This window comes from Pogoniulus pusillus, chromosome 32, assembly GCF_015220805.1.
Source record: "Pogoniulus pusillus isolate bPogPus1 chromosome 32, bPogPus1.pri, whole genome shotgun sequence".
In the NCBI taxonomy this organism is placed as follows: Eukaryota; Metazoa; Chordata; class Aves; order Piciformes; family Lybiidae; genus Pogoniulus; species Pogoniulus pusillus.
Window position 1 is genome coordinate 815,527 of NC_087295.1, and position 23,117 is coordinate 838,643.

General features: G+C 53.2%; 1 protein-coding gene across 10 annotated transcripts in view; it reads left to right on the plus strand.

Moving 5' to 3' along the window:
- Positions 1–8: 8 nt before the first annotated feature.
- Positions 9–23,117, plus strand: part of ZDHHC3 (zinc finger DHHC-type palmitoyltransferase 3) — a 29,586-nt gene continuing 6,477 nt past the window's right edge. For 5 of the 10 annotated variants that reach the window (XR_010308078.1, XR_010308076.1, XR_010308077.1 and 2 more), the window contains exons 1-6: positions 9–229; positions 11,857–12,186; positions 14,595–14,719; positions 18,089–18,185; positions 19,467–19,548; positions 21,204–21,334. Coding sequence is in view for 7 of the 10 variants with exons in the window: in XM_064169805.1 (XP_064025875.1) it covers positions 11,881–12,186; positions 14,595–14,719; positions 18,089–18,185; positions 19,467–19,548; positions 21,204–21,334 (741 nt within the window). In the remaining 3 variants the exon portion in view is untranslated. Of the gene's footprint in view, positions 230–1,568; positions 1,697–1,809; positions 1,845–2,096; positions 2,606–4,414; positions 4,572–11,856; positions 12,187–14,594; positions 14,720–18,088; positions 18,186–19,466; positions 19,549–21,203; positions 21,335–23,117 lie in introns of those variants that run through there. The other 5 variants (XM_064169800.1, XM_064169801.1, XM_064169799.1 and 2 more) reach the window with 5 other exon arrangements.

The following is a 23,117-nucleotide window of genomic DNA, read 5'->3' on the forward strand; positions in this document are numbered from 1 at the left end:
GGAGCCGCCGGGGCGGGAAGCGGCCGCTCGGCGTCTGCCGCGGCTGGATGCCGGAGTTCCCCTGCCTGCAGGCGGAGCAGGGCGGGCAGCCCTTATCCTCGCACGGGAGCGTTTCATGGGGCGCAGATGCAGCGCTCTGGACGTGGTGCCCACTGAGCACCTCACGTCCTGGAAACCGCCGCCTCCAACCACCGCTCCCGGTAAACCACCATGCCTGCCCCGTGCCAAGGTAAAATCTCCCGTAGGAGGCTCTGGCAGTACCCAGTGCTAGGGGAGTGACAGGGGAAGGTAGCAGGAAAACTGAGGAGATGCAGAGGTTTTTTGCTCCGAGAAAGGCCCTGTGAGGTGCGGAAACAGGGAGGAAACCAGCTGTGCTCGTTGGGAGAGTGCCCTTGGTCCTGCATCAGGTATCCCTGGGAAACTGGCGTGGGAAATGCAATTCACAACTCATATACTGAAGCACTAATTAAGGGGGTTGGGTGTTTTTTTTTCGCCAGGGCAGGTTTAGGCTGGACATTAGGAAGAAATTCTTCACGGAAAGAGTGATTGCCCATTGGAATGGGCTGCCCGGGGAGGTGGGCCCTTCACGCAAGAACGACACTGAGGTGCTGTAGTGTGCCCATGGGAGGGGCACAAAGGTGCTGACAGGGCTGCAGAACAAGTCCAGCACCGTCAAGAACGGCTGAGGGAGCTGGGGTGGTTTAGCCTGGAGAAAAGCTCGGGGGAGATTTTTCACTGCAGCTGAGTGGAGGGAGGTTGTAGTGAGATGTCACTGTAGTGTCAGTTTCTTCTCCCACGTAACAGGTGATAAGAGAAAATGGCCTCAGTTGTCCCAGTGAGGTTTAGCTTGGACATTAGGTCTGGCTTGTGTGGCATCCCATGGGAATACACTTCCTATGGCATTCAAATTCCCCACCACAAGGCAACAGGGAAGATGACCAGCCAGAGAGGATGCCCGTTGTTGGGTTGGGTGTTACTGAGGGCAAAGCGTTGCCTTTTCCTCTCATCTCTTCGAGGTGGATGGAGGGCACGTGTTGGGTGACCTAAAGCCAGCCTGGAGGGAACCTCTAGGGATGTGAAAAACTGGCACCTGGGGAGGCTGCAGATGGTGGACAGAGAGCATCCACCCAACTTAACCACTGCCCTGCCCACAGACAGACTTTTGTCTTTTCCCATCAAGAAATAAAGGTCGGACTGGATGATCTCAAAGGGCTTTTCCAAACTAAACGATTCCTTCACGCTAAATGACTCTGAGAGACCTGCAGCAACAGGCTCTGTCTGTAGGATTTTGGTACCTGCAAACCAGGTACACCCGAGCTTGCGCGGGGCTCCGAGGTGTGCGTGAAGCCCGTCTGAAAGCGAACCGTAAAAGAGGTGCTCTTTCCCCTCACACCTCCCCCGTTTTCCCCGCACGCCGCAGACGTAAACGCACCCTCGGCGCCGGCGTGCCTCGGCCACCCGCGGCCCTGCAGCAACCCGGCAGCTGGCCCGGAGCGGGCCGAGCGAGCCCCGCCGGGCGCGGCGCCGGTGCCTACCCGCGGAGGCCGGGGAGCCCCTGACGCCGCGCCCGGCGGCGGGGCGGGGAAGGGAAGGGAAAGGACGGGACGAGAAGAAGGGCAGGGCAGGGGCGCGCTGCCTGCCGCGGCTCACTTCCTGCTTGCTGCCGGCGGCCGCCCCACCTCCCCGCCGGGCCAGCGTAAGGGCGGCGGGGGCAGGCGCGGGGGGCGGCCGCTGCGGGCCGGCGGGGCGCATGGGGCGCGGCGCTGCGCGGCGGCGCTGGCGGCGTGCGGCCGCGGCGCGGGGGTGGCGGCAGGGTGCGCGCCGGACCGGCGGCGGCCTGCGGGGTAGGTGGTGCGGCTGACGCCGGCGGGGCCCCGCGGTGCCGAGGCGGAGGCCGCGCCTGCCGCTCCCCCGGTTCGGACGGTGCCCGCTCCCCTGCGTAGCCCCCTCGGCCGTGCGGGAGTGGCGAGGGGTGGGGTGGCGGCGCGGCCGGCCGAGGGCCGCTCGGTGCTTGCCTACCTTTGCCGGCGTCCCGGACAGGGGCGGGACGCGTCCCGCAGCGGCATCTCACGGCACTGTCGGCACCGGGCGGCGAAGGGGAGATGGTGGGGTCGGGCTTGCGGAGCTGGGCTGTAAACACTGCGAGGGTGAAGGTGCGAGGTAGTACCGGGCTAGATAGGCTCAGGCTGTGCCGGGCACCCTTCAGAGCGCTGCCGGGAAATTGGAACTTGGAGCCTTCAGCAACCTTCTCGGCGTCCTGTGCTGTGTTCTGGGCTGCGGTGACGAGCTGGGGTCCTACTATCTGTTAATGATTTTCGGTGATGGGGTGAGGCTTTGTGGCCTGATTTTGGGCAGTGGTGATGAGGTGGAGTCCTGTGCTCTGTCCCCGGGCTGCAGGCATTGAAAAGGGGTCCCGGTGTGTTAAAGCACTGCAGCGGTGAGATGTGCCCATCGGCGGAACAGACCTGGCTTTAGAGGTTGGCTGTGGGCACCTGGCGTTTGGCCGCAGCCGTCCGGCCAGACCGGCGTGCAGCCTGACTTCCGCGGCAGGAGTCACCGGTGTTGAAATGGTGCTGTACTGCAGCAGGTCTGGTCGACATGGATGGTGAGTTTTATGTCAGTAGGAAATAATCTGGGCTGGTTTTGAACAGCTGCTTCTGAGTGTGCCTGGAGGACTTCTGAAAGGCGGTTTGTAAGGAACAGCCAGAGCCCATGATGGCCTGGGGGAAGAGGAGGCAGCAGTGTGCTCTGTGATGTGCTCTGCTGCCTGCCTGCCTGCCCGCCCATGAGGGATGCCGAGTGGACGGTGGAGCTCGTTTAGTTTTCTTTCCCTTGATTCTAGTTCAGAGCAATTTGGGTGGTCAGTCTGATGCAGTGAGTGGCTGCCTCCGATGCTTGGTGGTGTAGGTGGCAAGGCTATAGTGAGTGCAGTGTTGTTCTTTGCTTAATCGAGACAGCAAATCTTTTGTATGCCGTTATAGGTGTTTTGGTGATAGGAGTTGTTCTAAGAGGAACCACACATTAATTCAGATGTCTTTAAGAATGCGGCCCCGTGTGCAATAAAGAGCCAGTCCTTCAAGCACCTGTGATGCTTGTCAGCCTAGCTCTTCGTGATGCAATAGTATTTGGCACACCAATGGGAGCTGCTGGTTGTAGTAAGTTGTGTCTGAATGCCCATGGAGATGTAGAAGGTGCCAGCCAGAAGCTCTGTGCAGTTACAGGTCTGTAAAAGGACACACCTAGGGGCTGCCTAAAGCTAAACTATTTGTTGTGATGTCTCACACTTCTTGGGTATTTTCGTGTTATGTTTTCTGCTTCCTTTTTAGTTTTCTTTGTCGTTGGTGTAGTTACAGACAATGTATGACTTGGATTGGAATTGCCTTCATTCCCCAGCAGGCACAGGGCTGTTGTATCCAAGTAATTCTGTGCCTCCTCTGGGCAGTTTCCTTTGTGGCAGCAGCAGGAAGTGAGCGATGGCTTTCAGCAGGCTGTGTGTGGCCTGGGCAATGGCATCTCAGCTTTGAGGGTCTTTCTTATCTAACAGCATGGGTGGCTTATGTTTCTCCAGTGGAACGTGGGCAGTGCAGCTGAAACCTGTGTGTCATGTTATTCCAGGGAAGTGTGCTTGTGGAAACATTTCCCACATGTCTATAGTGGGATATCTCCCCTGGGGAGGAGACTACAGGGTAGGTGATGGACACCTACAGCAGTGTCACTCTGAGAAATGGCTTGACTGCACCTCAGCTCTTCTCTGCAGAGGTTAACTGACAGCTTCTGGCTTTCTCTGGTGCCCTTTTTCTTAGTGCAGTATTCTGGAATACATTTTTTCTGCCTTGCTGAGAGAAGACATCAGGCAGTGTAAAAGATGACCAGACAGAAAAGCTTGTCAGTTTTTGTTTTCCCTGTCCTTTGTCTAGCTGGTAAGCCAGATGTGAACAGTGGCACTCAGAACATCATATTAGCACGGAACTAATCTGAAGCTTGAAGGTTGTGCTAGAGAAAATGAGAAGGTAGCTTTCCGGATCAGAACTGGGTATTTCCTGGGTTGTACAGGCAGCCTGATAGCCTGTAACTGGCCTGGGACTGCAGTGCAGCAAGTCTGCCAGTAAGACTTCACACACTGTCCTTTTGGGAGGGAGTCTGGAGGAGCCAGCCAGCTTGCCTCTGCAAGCTGAGAGTGCCAAAGGACTCCTGGCACAGCAGGAGGTGCAAGGTGTCTCAGGCAAGGTGCAGAGAGAGACTGGCTCTCACTCCACTGCATGCACAGGAGTGCTGCATGCGCAGGAGCACTGGCATATTAACTTGGTTTGCCTGCTTCTGGCTGCCCCCAGAGTGGGAAGTGCCTGGAAGCACTTCTGGGCACTGGAGAGAGATTTATTTAGGCTTATAGCCCCGTATCTCTTCTCCCTACCAGGCTACGAGGTGACCCTACAGACCTGGGACTGTTGCAGGAGAAAGAGGAGGAATGCAAGGAGGAAGAAAACCCAAAAGGGAAGGGGGAGTAAGGAAATGAGAAAGAAGGCTGCAGCAGCACAGTTCAGCTGAGAAATAAAAACCAAGAAGCTGTAATAGTAAGTAAAACAAGGGCACAGAAAACTCAGTGTTAATAGCCCTGGACAAGGGAGGAATGTTGAATGGGAGGAAGTGCAAGGCCCTTGTTGTTTGTGCTGCCAGGCTGGCAGTGGATGGTGTGGTAAGCTCAGCTGTGGGCTTTGCAACAGTGCAGAGCTGACAGGGGCAACCAATCTTGAACCTAGTGTAGCATGGCCGAGGTAAACGGGCTGCAGCTGCAACAGGAGGAGTGAGCAAAGGCAGTGTGAGGTACTATTTACTGGAAGAAGAGAGGGAAGCACGTTCCTAGTGGGAAGACAGTAGTACTGTAGTGGAGAGAGCATCGTGGCAGGGAGATGTTAGTGTGAGATACAACTTTGTCCTGCCTGCTTGAATTATTGATGCCCAATATGGCACAGAACAGATAAGCAATATACTGGGTATTGCAGTCAGTCTGCTCTCCAGCACTCGGTGTTTAGGAGGGGCAATAAAATCAATGTTTACACACAGAAATTGTGGGTTTTTTATGGAGACAGGGATCCCTTGTGACTGCAGATGCACCAGTGAGCAGAGGAATACTGAGTTTGCCAGCCTAGGAGTTCTTTACTGCATGTCAAAAGCTGTAATGGTGAAAAACAGCTCTGAGCTGCAGGTTTTTCCAGTTCTCTGAGGCAGCAGCATGGGCTTTGTCTAGGCCAACTCTTGCCATCACAAAGGGGCAGCTGGCAGTCATGATTTTAACTGCAGGTCTGCTTAGGGTGGAAGTGGTGATCTTTTGGTCCCTCTTTTAATGTCTGCCCTCTGTATGGTTGGTTTAGATACCTGCTTAAGTGTAGTATTTGCATTTAAAACCTAAAAGCCTTACACCCTTCACACGTCTACCTCTCCTGCCTCTATGCAGCAGGGAAGAAGTGTAGATGACAGGTGGGGGAACAAAGTACAGGGAGACTGAGAGACTTGTTCATGCTGCCAGAGAGGGGCTGTAACACAAGTAGGTGGGAGCCAAGTCCTGGATTAGACCACCTGAGCAAAGAAGTGTGTCTCAAAGTGCTTTTTCTGCCTTGAACAGCAATACTCAGAACACCTTTTTTAACTCAGGACGATTTTACCAGCTTCTTACTACAATTAAAACTTTAAATCTGCAACTGCTCACTGACTCTGTGGAAAATCCATTCCTTGTGGCAAGGAAGCAGTTTCAAAATAGATGCTAAAAACAATGCTGCTTGTGTAGACAATCCTTTGTCCTTTCCTTTTTGCCTTCCCTTTTTATTAGAAGCAGGGTGATGCAGGGCAAGTGGAGAACTGCCATTCCCTTCACTCTGCAGCTTGCTCTTCTAAGTCCCGAGTCAGCACCAAAATTGCCAAGGTGTGTGGAAGAGCAGGACAGGTTGTGCTGTCCTGTGGCTGGCCAGGCTGGCTGCTGGGGTTAGGGCAGTGCTGTGGAAAAGCACCACACCTCCCTTTGGGGTTTTTGTGTTTCCTGGTGCAGTCCCTTCTGTGAGATTGCTCTTCCCTTCCAGCGCTCGCTCCAGAGAAATGCCTGTGCCACAAAGCTGTATGTCCAGGAGTGCTGTGCTCTGCTGGCAGAGAAGTAGCTGGTGGATGTAGTCAGCTGGGGACCCGTGGGGCTGAGGTGGCAGAACTTCTGTGTTCTCCTTGCAGCTCTGATGGTTCAGGAGTTCCAGGTTATTTTCTAAGGGGTCATACTGATGGCAGTTCTGTAAAGTACCTTCCAGCCCTGATGAAGAGCTTGTTCTGATCACTCTGCCATCAGATCCAAGTCTGACTTCAGCCTTTGCTGCCCTTGTGATTTGTGTCTTGTTCTTAGATGTTGCCCCAGTTTTGTCACTCTTCTACAGTGGCCCAGCGTCAACACACCCTGGACAGTAACTACACTGCCTTTGTGTCCTCCCTGGCAGCTGACAGGCCTTGGAGGTGGGAGTGCAGTCACTTCCCAGGTATCCCAGGTCAGCAGGGCAATCCCTATTGCATTATCATTTATTTATACAACACATAGCCTACAGTTAAACAGAAATGGTGTCAGTGTTAACCAAGAAGCTGTTAACGTCTGCCCTGCGAGGCTGCCTGCCACAGACATCAGGACGAGTAAACCTCTATGTTTCCAGCTGAGAAAATTCAGCCATATTTTCCTTACAGTTCCACTAAGGGAATTCCTCTGGCACTGCTGGAGTTGCTTGTTGTTTGCCCTGATGGAAATGAGGGAACCGTGGGCTTTGTGTCTCCTCTGAGCGTGGCACTCGGCACTTGCAGCCTGATCCAAGCCCCCAGGATGGAGTTCCAGCTCTGATGGATGTCTTTGAGGAGATTTACACCTCCCCCTGCTCTCCTCAGGGAGAAATTCCTGCTGCATATTCATGCTGCTTTTCCAACGTGCTCTACACACATTCATGGCTTCAATAAAATGTTCCCCTCTAGTAAGATGCTCCTAATAAAAAATAATAAAAGTAGGATTTGATTTTTTTTTTACTGTGATCTTTTTTTTACTAAGGTCTTGCTCATGCCTGGTCACTTCAAAGGGACCAGTTTAGGTGTGAAAATAGTACGTTATGATTCATCCAAGTGGTCAGTGATGCAAACACTTTTCTAGGCTGACTGTAAAGCCACTTCTTCCCATCAGGTATAGATAAATACTGTAGCTGGGTTACCATCTACTGTTGTGTGCTCTCTTTCCCCCTTCCCCAGGCAGGGCCTGTGCATTTAGACTCGGAAAATACTTTCTCCCCCCCTAAACCTTGTTGGTTTGTGGTTTGTTTGGGGTTTTTTTTAGGTTTGTTTTTAATGGGTTTAATGTAAAACTCACCTTCTGGTTGAGGCCATTTTATTTCAGCAGCTGTTGAAGTTGCATGGCTTCAGGGGCACCTGAGATGCTCGTGGGCCTGCTGCTAAAGGCAGAAGTGTAACTGGTAACATAGTGCTTAGGCTGAAGCTGCTCCTTAGTGTGGCCTGGGTTTTCAGGAGAATAAAAGAGATGATATCTGCTGGCTCTGATCCTGGGACCTGCTCCTGGGGTGGCTGCCTGGCTCTGCCCTCTGACATTTCTATGTGAGTCATCGGGTGCTAAGCTCTGAGCCAGGTCCTTCCTTACTGCTTTTGTCACTTGAACCCAAGAGCAGTGGGTTTTGGCCTGGCAGAGGGCTTGCATTAGGATTGTTTTGTTTCTCTGGTTTGTTGGTTTTAAACGTGTGGAGTCTCTGAAATACTGCAGCGGCAGTGGAGCTCTCTGTAGCCAATTTCAGCCTGCTAATAATAGTTGTTTTTTTTTTTAGCTGCTGTTCAGAGACCTGTTGGAGATGTCCCGTTGACCCTCTGAGGTTTGGTGACCCAGGGGTTGGCACCTGCCATGCAAACAGAGGTCTGGCTGCATCCAAAAGAGACAGGCAAAAACTCTCCGCAGTGCTGGGCGGGTTTGTTCCGCTCCTGCTGAGCAGATAAAGCTTTTTAGGCCTTGCAGGAGCCATTGGGGGGAAAAATCAGAATGCTGATATGAGAATGCTGATATTTCCTTATTATCCTTGCTGGAACTTGCTTGAGCAGGTTTTGACAGGCTCGTTGTTAGGTTTGGGCTGTACTGAGCTTGGCAGGAGAAGCAAAGGTAAGCTGGGAACCACACTTCCTTCTCATGGCTGGTGCAAAGGAAGATCAAATCTGCAGTGGTCTCATCACTGCAGTTCTATGTACAGAAAAATGAACTAAACCTCAAAAATACCTTTTACAGGTTATGGCTGTTTGTCTGCTTGCTCAGAGGTTTTTGTGTCAGTGGGCATCCTGTCCTGTGCACCTCGCTCACTAAGGTTAGCTGTCCTCAGTCTGGCATGGCTGGGCTTGTGTGTGTGCCTCCTCTTCATGGCAATGCAAAGTCAACTTGGGTGGTGTTTGTCAGCTCTCCACAGTCAGTGGACTCTGTGACATAGAAGCCGACCTGAGGGAATCTCTTTAACCTGAAACCCTTGGAAAATGGCCACGGTCTGCCTTAGTCTTACTCTTTTTCTCCTTTTTTTATCCATTTCTGGTTGGTTGGTTTGTGTTTTCAGTTCTAGAATTGGGTTCATGTAACCAGCAGAACTTGAAGCTCACTGAGTTCCTGTGACAAAGTAGAAACTCTTCCCAAAGCTTAACGTTAGTGGACTGCTAAGAGAGGAAGTGGTTGCAGCATGCACAGTAATACTGTAGCTTGGCAAGTCATGCCCAAGTGCCTGATCTCACCAGTATGAGTAATCAGGTGAAGCTCATTTGGGTGATGGTGATGATGGCATTCAGCTCGGTGCACGTTTTATAACCTCAGAACCTGGGGTAGCTCTCAGCTGCACCTTGGCTGGAGGCTCACGTCATTAATTCCTTCATTCTCCTTGAATCCTCTGCTGGCCAGCGGCCACTAAACCAGAGACTGCTAGCATGGCTTCTGGCAGGTCAGGAGCCAGGTACCGCCTGTCTGTGGGGTGCCACAGCATCTTTTAAGTGTTCATTGTAGCTGCAAGTGGATGTTAATGTGGATGATTTCCACTTCTAACGTGTCTGTTACCTGGGTTTGGATTACCCCCCTGATGCCACGTATCTTCCAGATGAAAAAGAGGAAAAGGTCTTGCTCTGACATGTCCCTAAGCTAGCCTGATGTCTGTGTTGTCATTGTGTCGCACTCTTACCCGGTGGCCTGCCTTGTAGCCTGGCACAGTGATGAAGTCCTTAAGCCCTTTGCCTTGTTTACATGTCGTTTGCTGCGGGGCAGGAGGCACCGGCAGGTTACATATGTTGGTGTGCAGCCGCGCTGAAGGGCAGAGCAGTTAGGGCAAGTTACTGCTCCATCCCCACTGCAGTCTGCTGGCCTTGAGGGGCTTGGGGTATTGTTTACAGGAGAGCACCGGGCTGGACCACGCAAACAAAAGCAGATGTTTGTGTGTAGTAAGTACTGGAATTAAAGCAAACCACCCTGACCGGGTCATGCAGAGGAGAAGCTGAGACTCTTAAGCTGCTCTAAGTTGACTCTTCAGATAATGAACACTGCAACATTCTGAAGTGAGTGAGCCTCACACCACCTACCTTGCTTTTGATGCGTGTGTCAGCAGAGGGCTGCTATGCTTTGCTGTCGATCCGTGGCACCTTCTGCAGGTGGATAATCTCCTCACTAGGCAGCATACTGAATGCTAAAAGCAGCAGAGTAACAAAGTGCCCCAATTCTCCCTGCTTCTCCGTACCACACAAAGAGAGTACAGCTGCTGTAAACACTCTGGTTCTTCCACTTCTCTGCACCTCAGAGCTCTGTGTTCTTGGCTCTTGCTGTGGCAGTAGCAGTTCCAGGCACCTACCTTCCGAGTGGCTCATGCTAACACCATGGGGGGTTGGGGGAAGGGGAGAATAGTGAAATGAAATCTAAGACTTAATTCTTCAACTCTGTAAAGAATAAGATCTAACTTTTGTACTATTTTACTAAAGCTAATGATGAATGTATCTTCAGGTGGGTAAATAATTCTCAATTTATTACTGTCTACAGCTACCTGAAGGGGCATTGTAGCCAGGTGGGGGGTGGCCTCTTCTCCCAGGCAACCAGCAATAGAACAAGGGGACACAGTCTCAAGTTGTGCCAGGGTAGGTATAGGCTGGATGTTAGGAAGAAGTTCTTCACAGAGAGAGTGATTGGCATTGGAATGGGCTGCCCAGGGAGGTGGTGGAGGCACCGTCCCTGGGGGTCTTCAAGAAAAGCCTGGCTGAGGCACTTAGTGCCATGGTCTGGTTGACTGGTTAGGGCTGGGTGCTAGGTTGGACTGGATGATCTTGGAGGTCTCTTCCAACCTGGTTGATTCTATGTGGATTCTATGTGGACTTCTGTGTTTGGCCTTAATTAATCATCCTGCTCATTGCTAACTTCAGTCTTTGGCTGTGAGAGACCAATTGTCCTCCTGAAATAACTAGAAAGCAAGCTATTATCCCCTTCCCTTGCAGGCAGGGCAAGAGCAGCTCGGGTTGCTGTTATGCACAATAGAGCTTCAACAGAAACGAGACATAAAAGTTTGGAGAGACGTTTAAGATCTTGGAGACTCTTGTGGTCCTCGCAGTGTTTTCTGTACAAGTTGCCCGTTTTGTGTAGCCAGCAGCGACAGTTTGTAGCAATGCAAAAGAGCTTCAGTGTGAGCTGCTTTCTGCTGGCAGAAAACATAACCTAAGCCACCCTCTGACAACAAAGAATAGTGAACGTTGTCTGCCCTTCCCTGGTGTAAAAGGGGAAAATGCACTCGGGCTGGGGCTGCTTTTGCGAAGGAAAGAGAATAATCTGTGTGTGCTGAAATTCAGAGAGCTGGTAGCTGCCTTCCCCCGGGAGCATCCAAACCAGGAGGCCAAGCCCTTCCGCTGCACCCTCTGCAGTCCCGTGTATTTGGTAGCACAATGATTGTCTCTTGCTGCAGAGGGTGGGTCTCTGGGAATAGATTGTGTTGGGTTTGAGTGCTCAGACCAGTGTGGAGCCAGCCTGCTGAGAAGCCCCTGGGAGAAGGCGCAGGGTGCAAAGAGCTGCTCGCAGAGCACAGCTTTCTGGGCGTGCTCTGGCGTGGAGTGCACTACACTGCTGGTGCAGATCGACTGCTCCCCTGCCAGAGCCTGAGCAGCAGCTTTTGGCGTTCCACGGTGCCCGCCTTGGGTGGCAGTCACACTGAAACAACAGTGCTGGGCACACCTGCACAGAGCACTCGCTGGCTCCAAAAGTGCCTGCAGAGGTGGAGAGGACCGGTACAGTGGCAGCAAACACTAGGGACATGGTTTAGTGCTGGGTCAAAGGTCAGACTGGATGAGCTTGGAGATCTCTTCCAGCCAGATCTGTGCCTCTGTCATCCACGTGCTAAGCTTCCCAGTATCGGTAGGAAAGTGCCTTTCCTTGCCTAGGTGAGAGGCAACAGAAGGGGCCTTGCCAGCTGTGCCAGGCCTTTCCTTTGTTTCTTGCGTGCCAGTGTCCAGCTCTTGGTTCAGCTTTCCTGCTGTGGCAGCTCCTGGTGGCACCTGCCTGATCGCTTTCTTCCCCTTAAACTCTTGTTGCCTTTCCTCTGGCGGGGTGGAGGTGGCACACCTGTGGGTATAGTGTGTAATTAAGCGAGCCTTGGCAGCACTTAAGTGAGCCTTTGGAGTAAGAGGGTTCTGATAAGCACAAGAGTGGTTTCCAAATCCATTCTTTTGCGTCAGATTCGTTTACCTTCCCTGCTCTTTCGCAAGCCCCGGAGCAGGGTGGAATTTCCACGCTGTCCCTGTGCCATGCTGTGGCTGGAGGTCTGTCGGCAGTGAAGGCTCTTTCTGCCTCTCTTTCAGATGCAAGTATGGACATAACAGCCTATGATGATTCCTCCAGTCCCCCGCGTCAGAGACATTGAGCGGAAGCCTGAGTACCTGCGGCCGGAGCAGTGCGTGCCGCCCGCCAGCCGCGCGGCGCCCGCAGCCATGTGGTTCATCCGGGACGGCTGCGGCATCGCCTGTGCTGTCGTCACCTGGATGCTGGTCTTCTATGCCGACTTCGTGGTCCTCCTTGTCATGCTAGTTCCATCCAGAGACTATGTCTATAGCACCATCAACGGCACACTCTTCAACACCTTGGCTTTCCTGGCCCTGGCTTCGCATTGCCGGGCCATGCTGACAGACCCAGTGAGTATCTCTCTCACACAGAGGCAGGTGGGGTTTGTCTGCCAGCTGTTGGGCAACTCAGCTGCTGAGTGAGTGGCAGCTGTGGATAACTTCAGTGTGCCAGCCTGCCCGGTCAGGCTGCTGCTGTGCAGTGCTAATTTCTCGTCCCACTCGAGTCAGCAGCAAAGTGGAGGACCCAGCTTTAGATGCCTGTGGCATGCAGAACTCCTCTCCTTTGGGAGCGTTTCTCTGCTGCCGTTGCCTCCCTGCTGTGGGACCTCGTGCTTGTGGCCTGTCATGTCTTGGCAAAGAGGAAGCTGGAAAAGCTGGTTTGGGCTGCCTGCCTTGGCATGCGCTGCCGCAGCATTCGGTGCCATGTGTTCTAGGGGGCTGGCAGAGGGGTCAGTGTGCTAACTGCTGCCAGCTCTGAGGCAAGAGGGGAGCAGCACAGCTGGAAGACCTCCTTGTGTGTCTCTATGGGCATTGCAAGGCCTTGCCCATCTCTGATCTAGTGAGCAGGTAGTTGAGCACGTGACAGTGGCTGAGCAGCCTGTCGTTAGTTTTGCTTAGTAACCTCTGCATAGCAGCTTCAGGTCCAAACCTCATCTCCACTACTTGGTGTAAGGAAAACAAGCTCAGATTCCTCCTCTCGGCCTCTTCCTCCTGAGTGTTGCTTTGGCTGTTGGGAGTGGCAGTCTCTGATACTCTTAATTATTCCTTCTGGATGTCACGTCCTACTTGAAACCTTGTTGTGTGCCATGTCGTGTGTGGTGTCTGAGCTTTGCTTCTTAGTTTCCAGCTCTGCCAGAAGCCACAGCACTGCAGAAGTGGCAGGTTTTGGGGGGGTTGGGGCATTTCAGAGCTCATGGCAAAGACGGAAAACACAGGCAGCTGCTGCTGCTGGGCAGAGGCTCTGAAACTCCCGGCCTGAGGAATAGAGGGTTGCAGCAATTAGTTGTGTGCTTTGTGTCCTAGGGGATCTTGCTGTTAGTTACTCTGTGTGTGGCTTTAATGCCTAGAAACCTTCAGGTCACTGGAATTCTTCTGCAGAGTTAGCAGAAACCCTTCTGAAACAAAAGCTGCATGCTGAACAGGCTGGGCAAGCAGTGCTGGAGCAGCAGATGCAGTCTGTGCTGGGGCACTGGGAAAAGAGATGTTAATTCCCTGTGTGTGCATGGTGAGAGCCACTGAGAGTTTGGTTTGGTTTCTTTGAGGAAATCAGCTAAACCAAAGGGAGGAGGCAAGACAGGGTGAAGGGATGCAGCATCTGGCAGTGTGAGCTGGGGTGGAGGAAGCTGCTGGGACATGGAGAGCCAGGGGCGCATCTGGGATCCGAACGGAACAGAAAGCACTGCCCAGGCAAACACAACCATTTCCTATCAGAAATAAACAAGCTCCTCAACTCTTCAGAGTTGGAGCTGCTTCCTGTGCTTTGCTGCACCCTGCAGAGCGAGAACAGGAGGTGTAGCATTTACTGGGAATCAGTCATTCTGGGATGGGTCAGGCATGCGGGGGAGGGGGTTGTGGAAAGTCCCAAAGGCTGCTCAGGAAAGCCTTACAGCAGTGGCTTAACATGCACTTTTCTGCCTGGTGTCTCCTACTCCTGCTCGTGGCTGCTGGGATGTCGCAGAGGTGTGTTAAAAGGAGGCTGTGAGAACACCACATAGGTGCTTTGATTTCAGTTCAAAGGCCTCCTGTCCGCTGAGCTGCGTTCGTGGCAGTGTAGCAGCGCTGACTTCACACAGCACATCTCATGGCCTTTTGTTGTTGTTGCGTGGTTTATGTTGTCTGAGCAAATTCCTGACTCCAGGAAGGCTGGAAACCCTTGAACTCAGGCTGCTGCAGTGACCTGTGGAAAGGTTTGTTGTAAAGTGGGTATTGCACAACTAGGAGCGCTTTACTTAGGCTGATTCAGGTGGGAGGGTTCTTAGTGTTCGCTGTTTGAATGCTAAACCCTAATTTAAATAACAAATCCCCAGTGGAGGCAGAGCTGTCAACACAGGAGGTGTTTGCCTACCGTTCCTAGTGCACACAAGGATGCTTCAGAAGTAGCTGCTTGCTTCTGCTGTGGTTTCCAGTTCGGGATGTGAAACACTGGCATGGTAAATTTGTGGACAGATGTGAAGAGGCAGATGAGGATTCTTATCTATGGCAAAATTGTTATAGAATAATAAAACAAGAATTGTTTAAGTGAGGGTTGACTGCTGCTTGGGGGGAAAAATCACCAAAATTCTATTTTGAGTGTGTGGTTCTACACATGAGGACCTTACTTTCATTTCTCAATCTTCTTACTTCTCTTGAAACTTGATCCTAGGGAGGTTTTTCTTTCTCTCCTCTTCCCTCCCTTAGCTTTAAGTCATTCTGCTGCTCTTAGCACTCGTGCACAGGTTAATCTTCTGGCTTGTTTCATTGTTTCTGTTTTGCTGCAGGGTGCCGTACCCAAAGGCAATGCCACAAAGGAGTTCATTGAGAGTTTACAGCTAAAGCCAGGACAAGTGGTTTACAAGTGCCCAAAATGCTGTAGCATCAAACCTGACAGAGCACATCACTGCAGGTAAAGTCTTGCCTTTTATCAGGGCCTCAAGAGTTATCCAGCATGCCTTGGTATAAATCGTTCCTGGAGTCTGAGCCTGGAGTGGTTAGGCTGAGAGACTGGCAGCTGCCCTCTGTTGCCAGCAGTGCCAGGCATGGCCAAGCTTCTCCGAGAAACTCTCAGGCCTTTTCTGACAAGTTCCCATCTGCAGCAGGCTGGGGCCACTTCTTGTGAAGTGAGGTGACTTTTGTCTTGACTAACTGATGCTCCATCATTTTCCTGTCAATGTGGCTTGGCAAGAGACATCACAACCTGGGTCAGGAGCAGTGTGGCCAGCAGGAGCAGGGCAGTCCTGCCCCTGTACTCAGCCCTGCTCAGGCCACACCCTGAGTGCTGTGTCCAGTTCTTGGCCCCTCAATTTAAGAAAGATGTTGAGATGCTGGAAGGTGTCCAGAGAAGGGCAGCAAGGCTGGGGAGGGACCTGGAGCACAGCCCTGTGAGGAGAGGCTGAGGGAGCTGGGGGTGTGCAGCCTGCAGCAGAGGAGGCTCAGGGCAGTGGACTTGGGCTCCATTGCCAGGCCCCCAGCAACAGAAGAAGGGGACACAGCCTCAAGCTGTGCCAGGGCAGGTTCAGGCTGGCTGTTAGGAAGAAGTTCTTCCCATCAGGAGTGACTGGCATTGGAATGGGCTGCCCAGGGAGGTGGTGGAGTCGCTGTGCCTGGAGGTGTTTAAGAGGAGGCTGCATGAGGCACTTGGTGCCATGGGTTAGCTAATTAGAAGGATTAGGTGATAGGCTGGGCAGGATGACGCTGGAGTTCTCTTCCAACCTGGTTAATGCTGTGATTCTGTGTGAAAGCAGAGAAAGCCAGGAGGGGCCTTGGCTCCCCAGGGGCCAATGTCCTCTAGGTGTGTTGGTGTGCACAGATGCCTTTGACTAGCTGTAGAAGTAACACTTAAGTCAGAACTTAATGTCCAAGCAGCTTTTTGTGTTAATGTTAAGAGTTCTGACTTCCACCTTTTCACTGAGTGACTCTGTGCTGCTGCTCTGTCCTGGCCAGCCTTTTCCTGGTAGGAAAGCTTCCCTCGAGAGAGGGACTGGTAGTGAGCTTTTTAGTGCTAAAGACAGCATAAAAGTCCAGCTGCTTCCTGGAGTTCTCTTCTGCTCTTGCAGCAAGAGAGCCTGCTTTCCAGTGAGCAGGTGACTGTCACTGCTCCTCGCCTGCTGGAAGCACAGTGCAGGCTGAGAGGGCTGGTGTCAGGCTGCTGCCGATCCCTGCAGCAGCCTCCTGGAGAGGGCAGTCTGTGGTCCTGGGCTGAGCAAACTTGTTCTGCTCTTTGTGTTTCCGTGTTTGTTTTCAGAGCTCTAGTTTGCAGATGCTGTGGGGGTTTGCTGTTTTAATCAGCACCAGGAGCTGTCTCTCAGCAGGAGCAGTGTGATCATGCCTATCACTAATTCATGCTACTGTAAAATCCCCTCTGACACCTCTTTAATTATGAATGAAACCTGGCAGCTGAAATGCTTTTGCTGGTGACTGGCAGTGGAGGTCAACGGAAAGAACTCCTCAGCTGGACGTGCAGATGAGGCTTTGTGTTCATCTTTTCTGTGCTGTAAGAGAACTTTTTAGGCACTAAGGTTTGGGAAACTGATCCACTGACCACCGAGGCTGTTTGGAACCTGCAGTCAACCCATTTTTGCCTGGTGCAGAGGGGTTTGCTGGGCTTGCCACAGGAAGGCTGTGCCTGTGATCAGCAGGAGGTGCTGAGCTGTGTGCCTGAGGGATCAGGGTGCTCTGTGATTCTTCAGCTGGGTGCTTTAGGAGGGGAGAGGGTCTGAGTATGGGCAGCCCTGCTGCTGGTAGCTTTCGGGGTTGGTTTCTGTGTTTGCTTTCTCACCAGCTAGTGTCATGCTCTGCTTGCCCTCCAGCTGCCTTTGGTGCACAAACATGGAATGAAACCTTCCCTCTCAGCTGCAGTGCCTCCTTCACAGAGGTCAGCTTTGGCTGGACTGCTTCATTTTTGCCCCTCAGGAGCTAAGACCTAGGAGCAATGGAAGGGGTTGCTTGGGGCCTTACCTGCTTCAGATCCCAAGAGAAGTGTGTGCACAGTGAATTAGACCCTGGGGAGTCATCCTCCTGCTCTGCCCCGCCCTGTGTATCTCATTGCAAACCACTTACTCAAACAAGGCTTTTGCTGCTTCCCGCTGCAGCAGGGTACCCTCGCTGCCTGAGGAGAAGCATCTCCTGCCCGGGCCCCATGGTGGGAGGTGGGACCAGCCAAGCTCTCCCGCAGGGTCAGGGCTGTGGCAGCTGGTTTGTTTTCCAGGCATGGCAGGTGTCCCTGGGGATCCCCCTGCCCTGCCGAGTGCGTTCGAGGCTGCTCTGCTGGAGAGCTTTGCAGCATGGGTCAGTGCTCGCCACAACGTGGTTGTGCTTTCTGTTGGAGCTGCCCTTAGGAGAAAGCTGAAGTGGGCAGAGCTCCCCATCCTGGGGCAGTGCTGCCAGAAGGCTTCTGGAGTGCCTCTTTCCTTACTGGGTCTGTCCTCCTTTGGTTGGGGATTTCGGGTCTGACTGCCGTGCTGGTTTGTGCCGTCAGACTGCCCTCCCTCTCCTGCCCTGGCAGCAAGTGGCAAGGAAAAAGGCTCCACTGTGATGTCAGTCGAGGCAGGTCCTGACTGAGCAAGAGAATGATGTCCAGACAAAGCAGTCATCCTTTAATTCCTTGACTTCTAGCCACAGTGTGCATGCTGGCAGGCATCTGAATCTTGATGTTATTGGTCTGGCTCTGTGAAGTGGTTTGCCACCTGACTTTACCCTGAGCACACAAGGTGGTGCTGCCTTACTGAGCGGCTGCCCCCTCTGGCTTGTGCTGGCACGTGGCTTACCTTGGTGCCAGGAATGTTCTCCTGTGCTGGGTTTGATGTCGTCTTTCACAGGTTCCTGCTGCCAGCTAACGCTGGTGAGCAAACCTCAGTCTGCCATCAGCAGCTCTGAAAGAGACCTCCCTTTGTTACTGCCTTCCATGTCTCTTGGGGCTTGGTTCCTTTGGAATCCGTGGATGTTCCCACAGCCCAAAGAGGTTCAAACTCGGTCCCAGATGTTTTTCCAGATGTTTTTCCATCTGTCTGGACGTGTTTGAAGCACCTCGTGGCAGCACCACGATGTGAGCCTTGTGCTGAGGTCTCTTCCTGGGCATTAATTTCTTGCAGCAGTGACTTGGTGAGGCGTGGTTCGTGCTGAGCAGCCAGGTGGGCACTGCAGCCTGCTGGCCAGTACGCTTAGGTCTGAATTTCACCTTTGCTGCTCTCCTTGAGTGCCTGAGCCTCCCAGCCCCCTGTGGGCTCTCCCGTTCCTGCAAGGGAAGGTGTGGCAAGTGAAGCCTGTGTTGTTTCAGTGTTTGCAAGAGGTGCATTCGGAAGATGGACCATCACTGCCCCTGGGTCAACAACTGCGTGGGAGAGAACAACCAGAAGTACTTTGTACTGTTTACAGTAAGTATGTGACAAGTCCCTGGGCAAGGCTCTGCTCTCGCTGCCCAGGGAAGCACACACACGATGCAAAACCAGAGGAAGGGTGCTGGGTGGGGAGGGGTGAGGCACGTGGTGACTTCTGTTCAGCACCTCTTTGTAAGGCAAGTGAGTTCTCTTGAGCCATCCTGCTGCACTCGCTGTGCCTGCTGGGCTCCCAGGCCACCTCCAGAGCTGTTAGGTGTTGTAGCTGCATGAGGACCTGTGTGGGATCATGTAATAAGAGCAGTTGCCGCATCTGAAGCGGGGAGCGGGAAGTCTGCATTGCCTTTGGCAGGAGTTCTCCACCTTTTCCTTGGAAGTGGATTATTTCTGTACTTGAAAAGCAAGGAGGTGTTTGACTTTTTGTGCTCCATCTGTGGCGTCCTGCGTAAGAAAGCAGGAGGGCAGGCTCGAGTAGTACATATCTCTGGCAGGGCTGAGGTCTGCCTCATCAAACTGAGCTGCAGCTCCCCCGTAGGAGTAGCAGGAGCAGGCCAAGGCTGAGCTTCAGCAGCACTTTGCTCTGTTTTATTCATACATCTTTTGAGCCATCTGTAGGTTCAAGTAGGAATGTTCTCGCCTGGCCAAGCTGCAAGGGGCCTTCTGAGCTAACTGGGAAGGCTTTACTGCTCTGGGCTGGGCTTTGGCAGGATGCTGCTTACAGAGCAGCCCCAATCCCCTCGCTTTGCCCTGAGGAAGGCTTCTTTCCCCGTTGGAAGTGAGCTGGGGCTTTTAGTTCTAGCTAAAGGGTTTCTGTGGAAGCTGACACCTACTTTCCAGCAGGCTGCCTTAAGCTCTGCCTGTAGCTGAGAGAAACCAAGTAAGGGTTGCTGTTTTTGCTCTTGGTTGTTCATTGAGACACAAAGAGGTGAAAGGACAGCAGTATGTTCAGCTTGCAAGGAAAGCCAAAATGCTCTCCTCTCACCTCTTACTGCTTCCACAGGGGGTTCTTGTAACAACATCTCTCTCACTTGTGGTATCTGCTGACCTCTGCCAGAGTCTGTAGGTGCAGAATGATCTTTTCAGCCCTCTCTTGGTAAATTGTGCTGCCTGTGTAGCATTAAAGCCTTTTTGACAAAGCTAAGACCTAATTTAAACCCCAAAGGGTTAAGTACAAAGCATTAAAGCTGCAGAGAGCCTTTCCAGGCCTGTGTCTGCCTCTGGGGAAAGCACTTGTTAAAACCCATTTTGCCGCCGTCACCGTGCTGGGAGGATGAGCGTTTCACATTGCCTGGTAGCTCTGTGACATCCTTTCTTTTCCAGATGTATATAGCACTGATTTCCCTGCACGCTCTGATCATGGTGGGATTTCACTTCTTGTACTGCTTTGAAGAGGACTGGACAAGTAAGTGCTGCTGGAACACCTCAGTCGTTCAGGCCAGGTTAGCCTGGCAGTGGCACCTACAGTGCGCTTCGCACGTGGGGCAGCCCCTTTGGTGCTGGGTTCAGAATGCTCTCAGGGCTCTGCTGTGCTGCCTCTGCTTGGGTTTGTGATTAATCCTGGAGCTTCAGAATTCGTTCTGACCTGCTGGGCTTTCTGTCCTGAAAAGCCCTGGTTTGAGTCTGGTGCTGCCCAGAGGGAAGCTGAGACGCGTGTGTGCCGTGGCGTGCGGCTCCTTAATGCCAGCCCGAGGGAAGCAGCAGCTGGGGGGTATGTTTTTGAAGGAGGGTAGTGTGAGTCACTCCTGTGAGACTAGCCAGGAAAACAGGCCAACTAGGATCCAAAATCCACCCTCACGAGAACAAACCAACCCAGAGCAACCCAAACTGCAAGGGCCTGGCCCTGGCTCTGGCACAGCCAGCAAGAGGCGTGCTCTAAAGCCAGCTGAGAGGGGTTCTTAAAGGCACAGGTGGGCACAGGAAGCCTCTGGGTGAGGCCAAGTCCAGCAGCACTGTGCAGATGTGGGTGCTGCTGGGGGATGTTTTGGGCAGAGCTTTAGCTTTGTATTCCTGGGGCTGTTGGTGCCATTCGGTGCCACCACACAGCCTGTAGTGCTGCAGAGGGTGGCTGTGCTCAGGCACACCAGCTGGATTTGGCAGGGTGGTTCTGCACTGCAGAGCTCTGCGAAGCAGCTGCTGGCTGTCACTGACAACATCTGGATTTGCCTGTGGTGGCCAGGACCGTAGGGCAAGGATACATCCCGAGCCCAGCAGATTTCTCCTTTGCCCCCTTTCTCAGAGCCTGTGTCTGTGTGGGAAGCACCTTGGCACCTGTGCCAGGTCTCAGTGGCAGAGCAGAGCAGTTAGGAGAGGTGGGGCTGCCTTGGAGCTGTGCTGACTCTGTCAGCCCCTGGTTGCAGCCTGTCTGCTGAAGCTTAGCTCCTGATGAAAGCAGCAGGGGTGTGCATGTGGTAAGCATTCTTGGATGGCAGAGGACTGTGGAGAGGTTCTGACATTCAGCTCAGCAGCAGCATTTTTGCCCCCCAAGGTTTTTCTTCCTCCCCTTCTGCTCCTCTTTTGTGGTGACCAAGCTCTTGCTTGAGTTTGCACCACGGAGTATGAATTGAAGGAAGAGTTTGGCTTCATCTCCCCTTGTTTAGGTTATGCCTTAGAGCAATCATGAAAGGAAGCAGACTCAGGTTTTCTGCTGGTGCTACAGAAGCAGTCAGCCTTGTGCCCTGAGCACCAGCTTGGCACTGCTGATGCACTTCATCACCGTGGAAAATCTGCTAAGATAAAGCTTCCAGCTCAAGCTGCAGATGAAATACAGAGGAGTCCTTGCCCTCAGCGTGCTGGGCAACAGCTGGGGGCAGAAGCAAGCTGCGTTCCTGAAGGGGGTCAGTGGTTTGCTTTTGCTTTCCAGAAGAAGAGCAGCTTGCAGCAGTGGTGGTTTCAGCGTTGCGAGTGCTGGAGAGCGCCAGAGCTTCCCTCTGCGCCTTGCAGAGAAGGGAGAGCTTCTTTCAGGCTGGGGGTGGAAGGCATTTGGGGCTTAGCAGGCGCTCTGCAGCGGCTGCACTGCCTACTCTCTCCCTTTCTAACCCTGCTGTTTTGCCTCCACAGAGTGCAGTTCCTTCTCTCCACCGACCACGGTCATCCTCCTCATCCTCCTGTGCTTTGAGGCCCTCCTGTTTCTCATCTTCACCTCGGTGATGTTTGGGACTCAAGTCCACTCCATTTGCACTGACGAAACGGTGAGTGCCTCCCACGGCCTGCCCACCCCCTCCTCAGCCTCTGCAGAGCCCGGGAGGGGCTGCGTGGCTTTGCCTCTGCACAGAGCTCAGGCACCCTTGGAGGGAAGTGCAGTGCGGGAGGGAGAGACAGTGCAGGGTGGTGCTCCCCGGAGCTGCCTGCACAGCTGGCTGCTGGCTGGGACGCTCTGTGGGCAGCACCTCCGAGCCAGCTGGGATTGCTCTGCAAAGAGCCTTTGTCCTCATAGCTTCCAGGACCTTTTTTCTCTGTGGAGTGTTTTTGCAGTGGCACTGTCTGCAATTCACTGGTGGCACTGCTCACAGCTGAAGTGCTGGAAAGCTGAGCTGGGGAGGGAGAGGTGGATTGATGAGTACACACTCAGACCTCTGGTAGGCTATGAGGGCTCTGCTTTTATATTGAACTGTTCAAAAGCTCTTCTCAGAAGGAAAAGAGTTGGAGGAGGTTCATGGAAGGCTGCTGGGCAGGCTCTGCTGCAGAGCCCAGTTCCCAGCTGTAGCAGAGGCAGTGTTGCAGGCCATTGTATGCCACTTGGGTAGAGGTGGAGCTGGCGACTCCTGGGGACGTTCCCACACATGGCAATGCTGCTGGCCTTCACCAAGCATGCTCAGGTACTCAAGTGGACTGGAGTGGTTGAAGAGAAGCACCAGGCTTGAGGCTGAGAGTGACAGCTCTTCTTTCTCCCATGCCTCCTCCAGTTTTCTTTCCCCTTCCCTGGTCTGCCCATGGCCAGTGGCAGTTGGCATAGGTGCTTGTGCTGCCCTCGGAGAGCAGCAGCTGGCACTGTGCACCCTGAGTTGTTGCAGTTCCTTTTTAATGCTTGGCTGCTGCAAGAGGCTGTTGCTCACACTGCAGCTCCTCTGTGTTCAGAGGGGCACTTCAGCTGTTCTCTGTGCTGGGGAGAGGCCCAGGAAGAGGTTTGGTGTCCTGCAGAGCCCCAGGGTGCTGCCGAGCTCCAGGCTGTCCATCGGTGTGTAAAACTGGCAGCGCTGCTGTGACATCAGCTCTGAACTTCTCAGTCTTTGAAACCTGCCAGGGATTTTTAGAGTCCCCTTAACCTCCCCTTCCTCTCAGATTGTGGGAGCTCACAGATGTTAAAGAGACCATGCCACAGTCTGGAGTGAAATGGGAGCCTGGTCTGCCCTGGCCGGGCTGTGGTGTTCAGTCTCTTCTCTTTCTGAGCAAGGACTCTGTAACAGCTGGTTGCTGATCTGCTAGCACTGAGCTGCCTGTGCCTGCTGAGCAGTCTGTTTGGAGCAGAGGAGAGATTTCTGCGTGAAATTCGTCCTGCTGTGGTCTCTTGCAGTGTTTCAATCCACGTTTCAGACACAGGGCCGGGGCTTGCCCTTTTTCACTTTACTCTTCCAACCACCAGGAGACCTCATTCCCCTTCCTATGGGTGTTGACCCACCAGGGTGGCTCCTTCTTGGCTGGAGGATCTCGGAATCCCAGGATTTTGCACTTGTCTCTACAGGTGACATTTCCCAGGGATCAGCACAGCTCTTGCCCCACGTTGTGTTCTGCCCCCCTCCCAGAATCAGTAACTTGAGGATGTCTTGCAGCACAGGAGTCCATAGTGTGGCAGAGATGCCTAGGGCAGGAGGAGCTTGCCTTGGAAAAGACCCCCAGGTGAAGAGCAGCCTGATTTGCCTGCTGCTGCTCCCTGGAGAAGTCCTGCCCTCCAGCCACCACACAACCTTCCTCTTGCTCCCAAGGCATCACTGTCCTGAGAGCCCGAATTCACCTTGTGGGTCCTGGCCAGTGCAG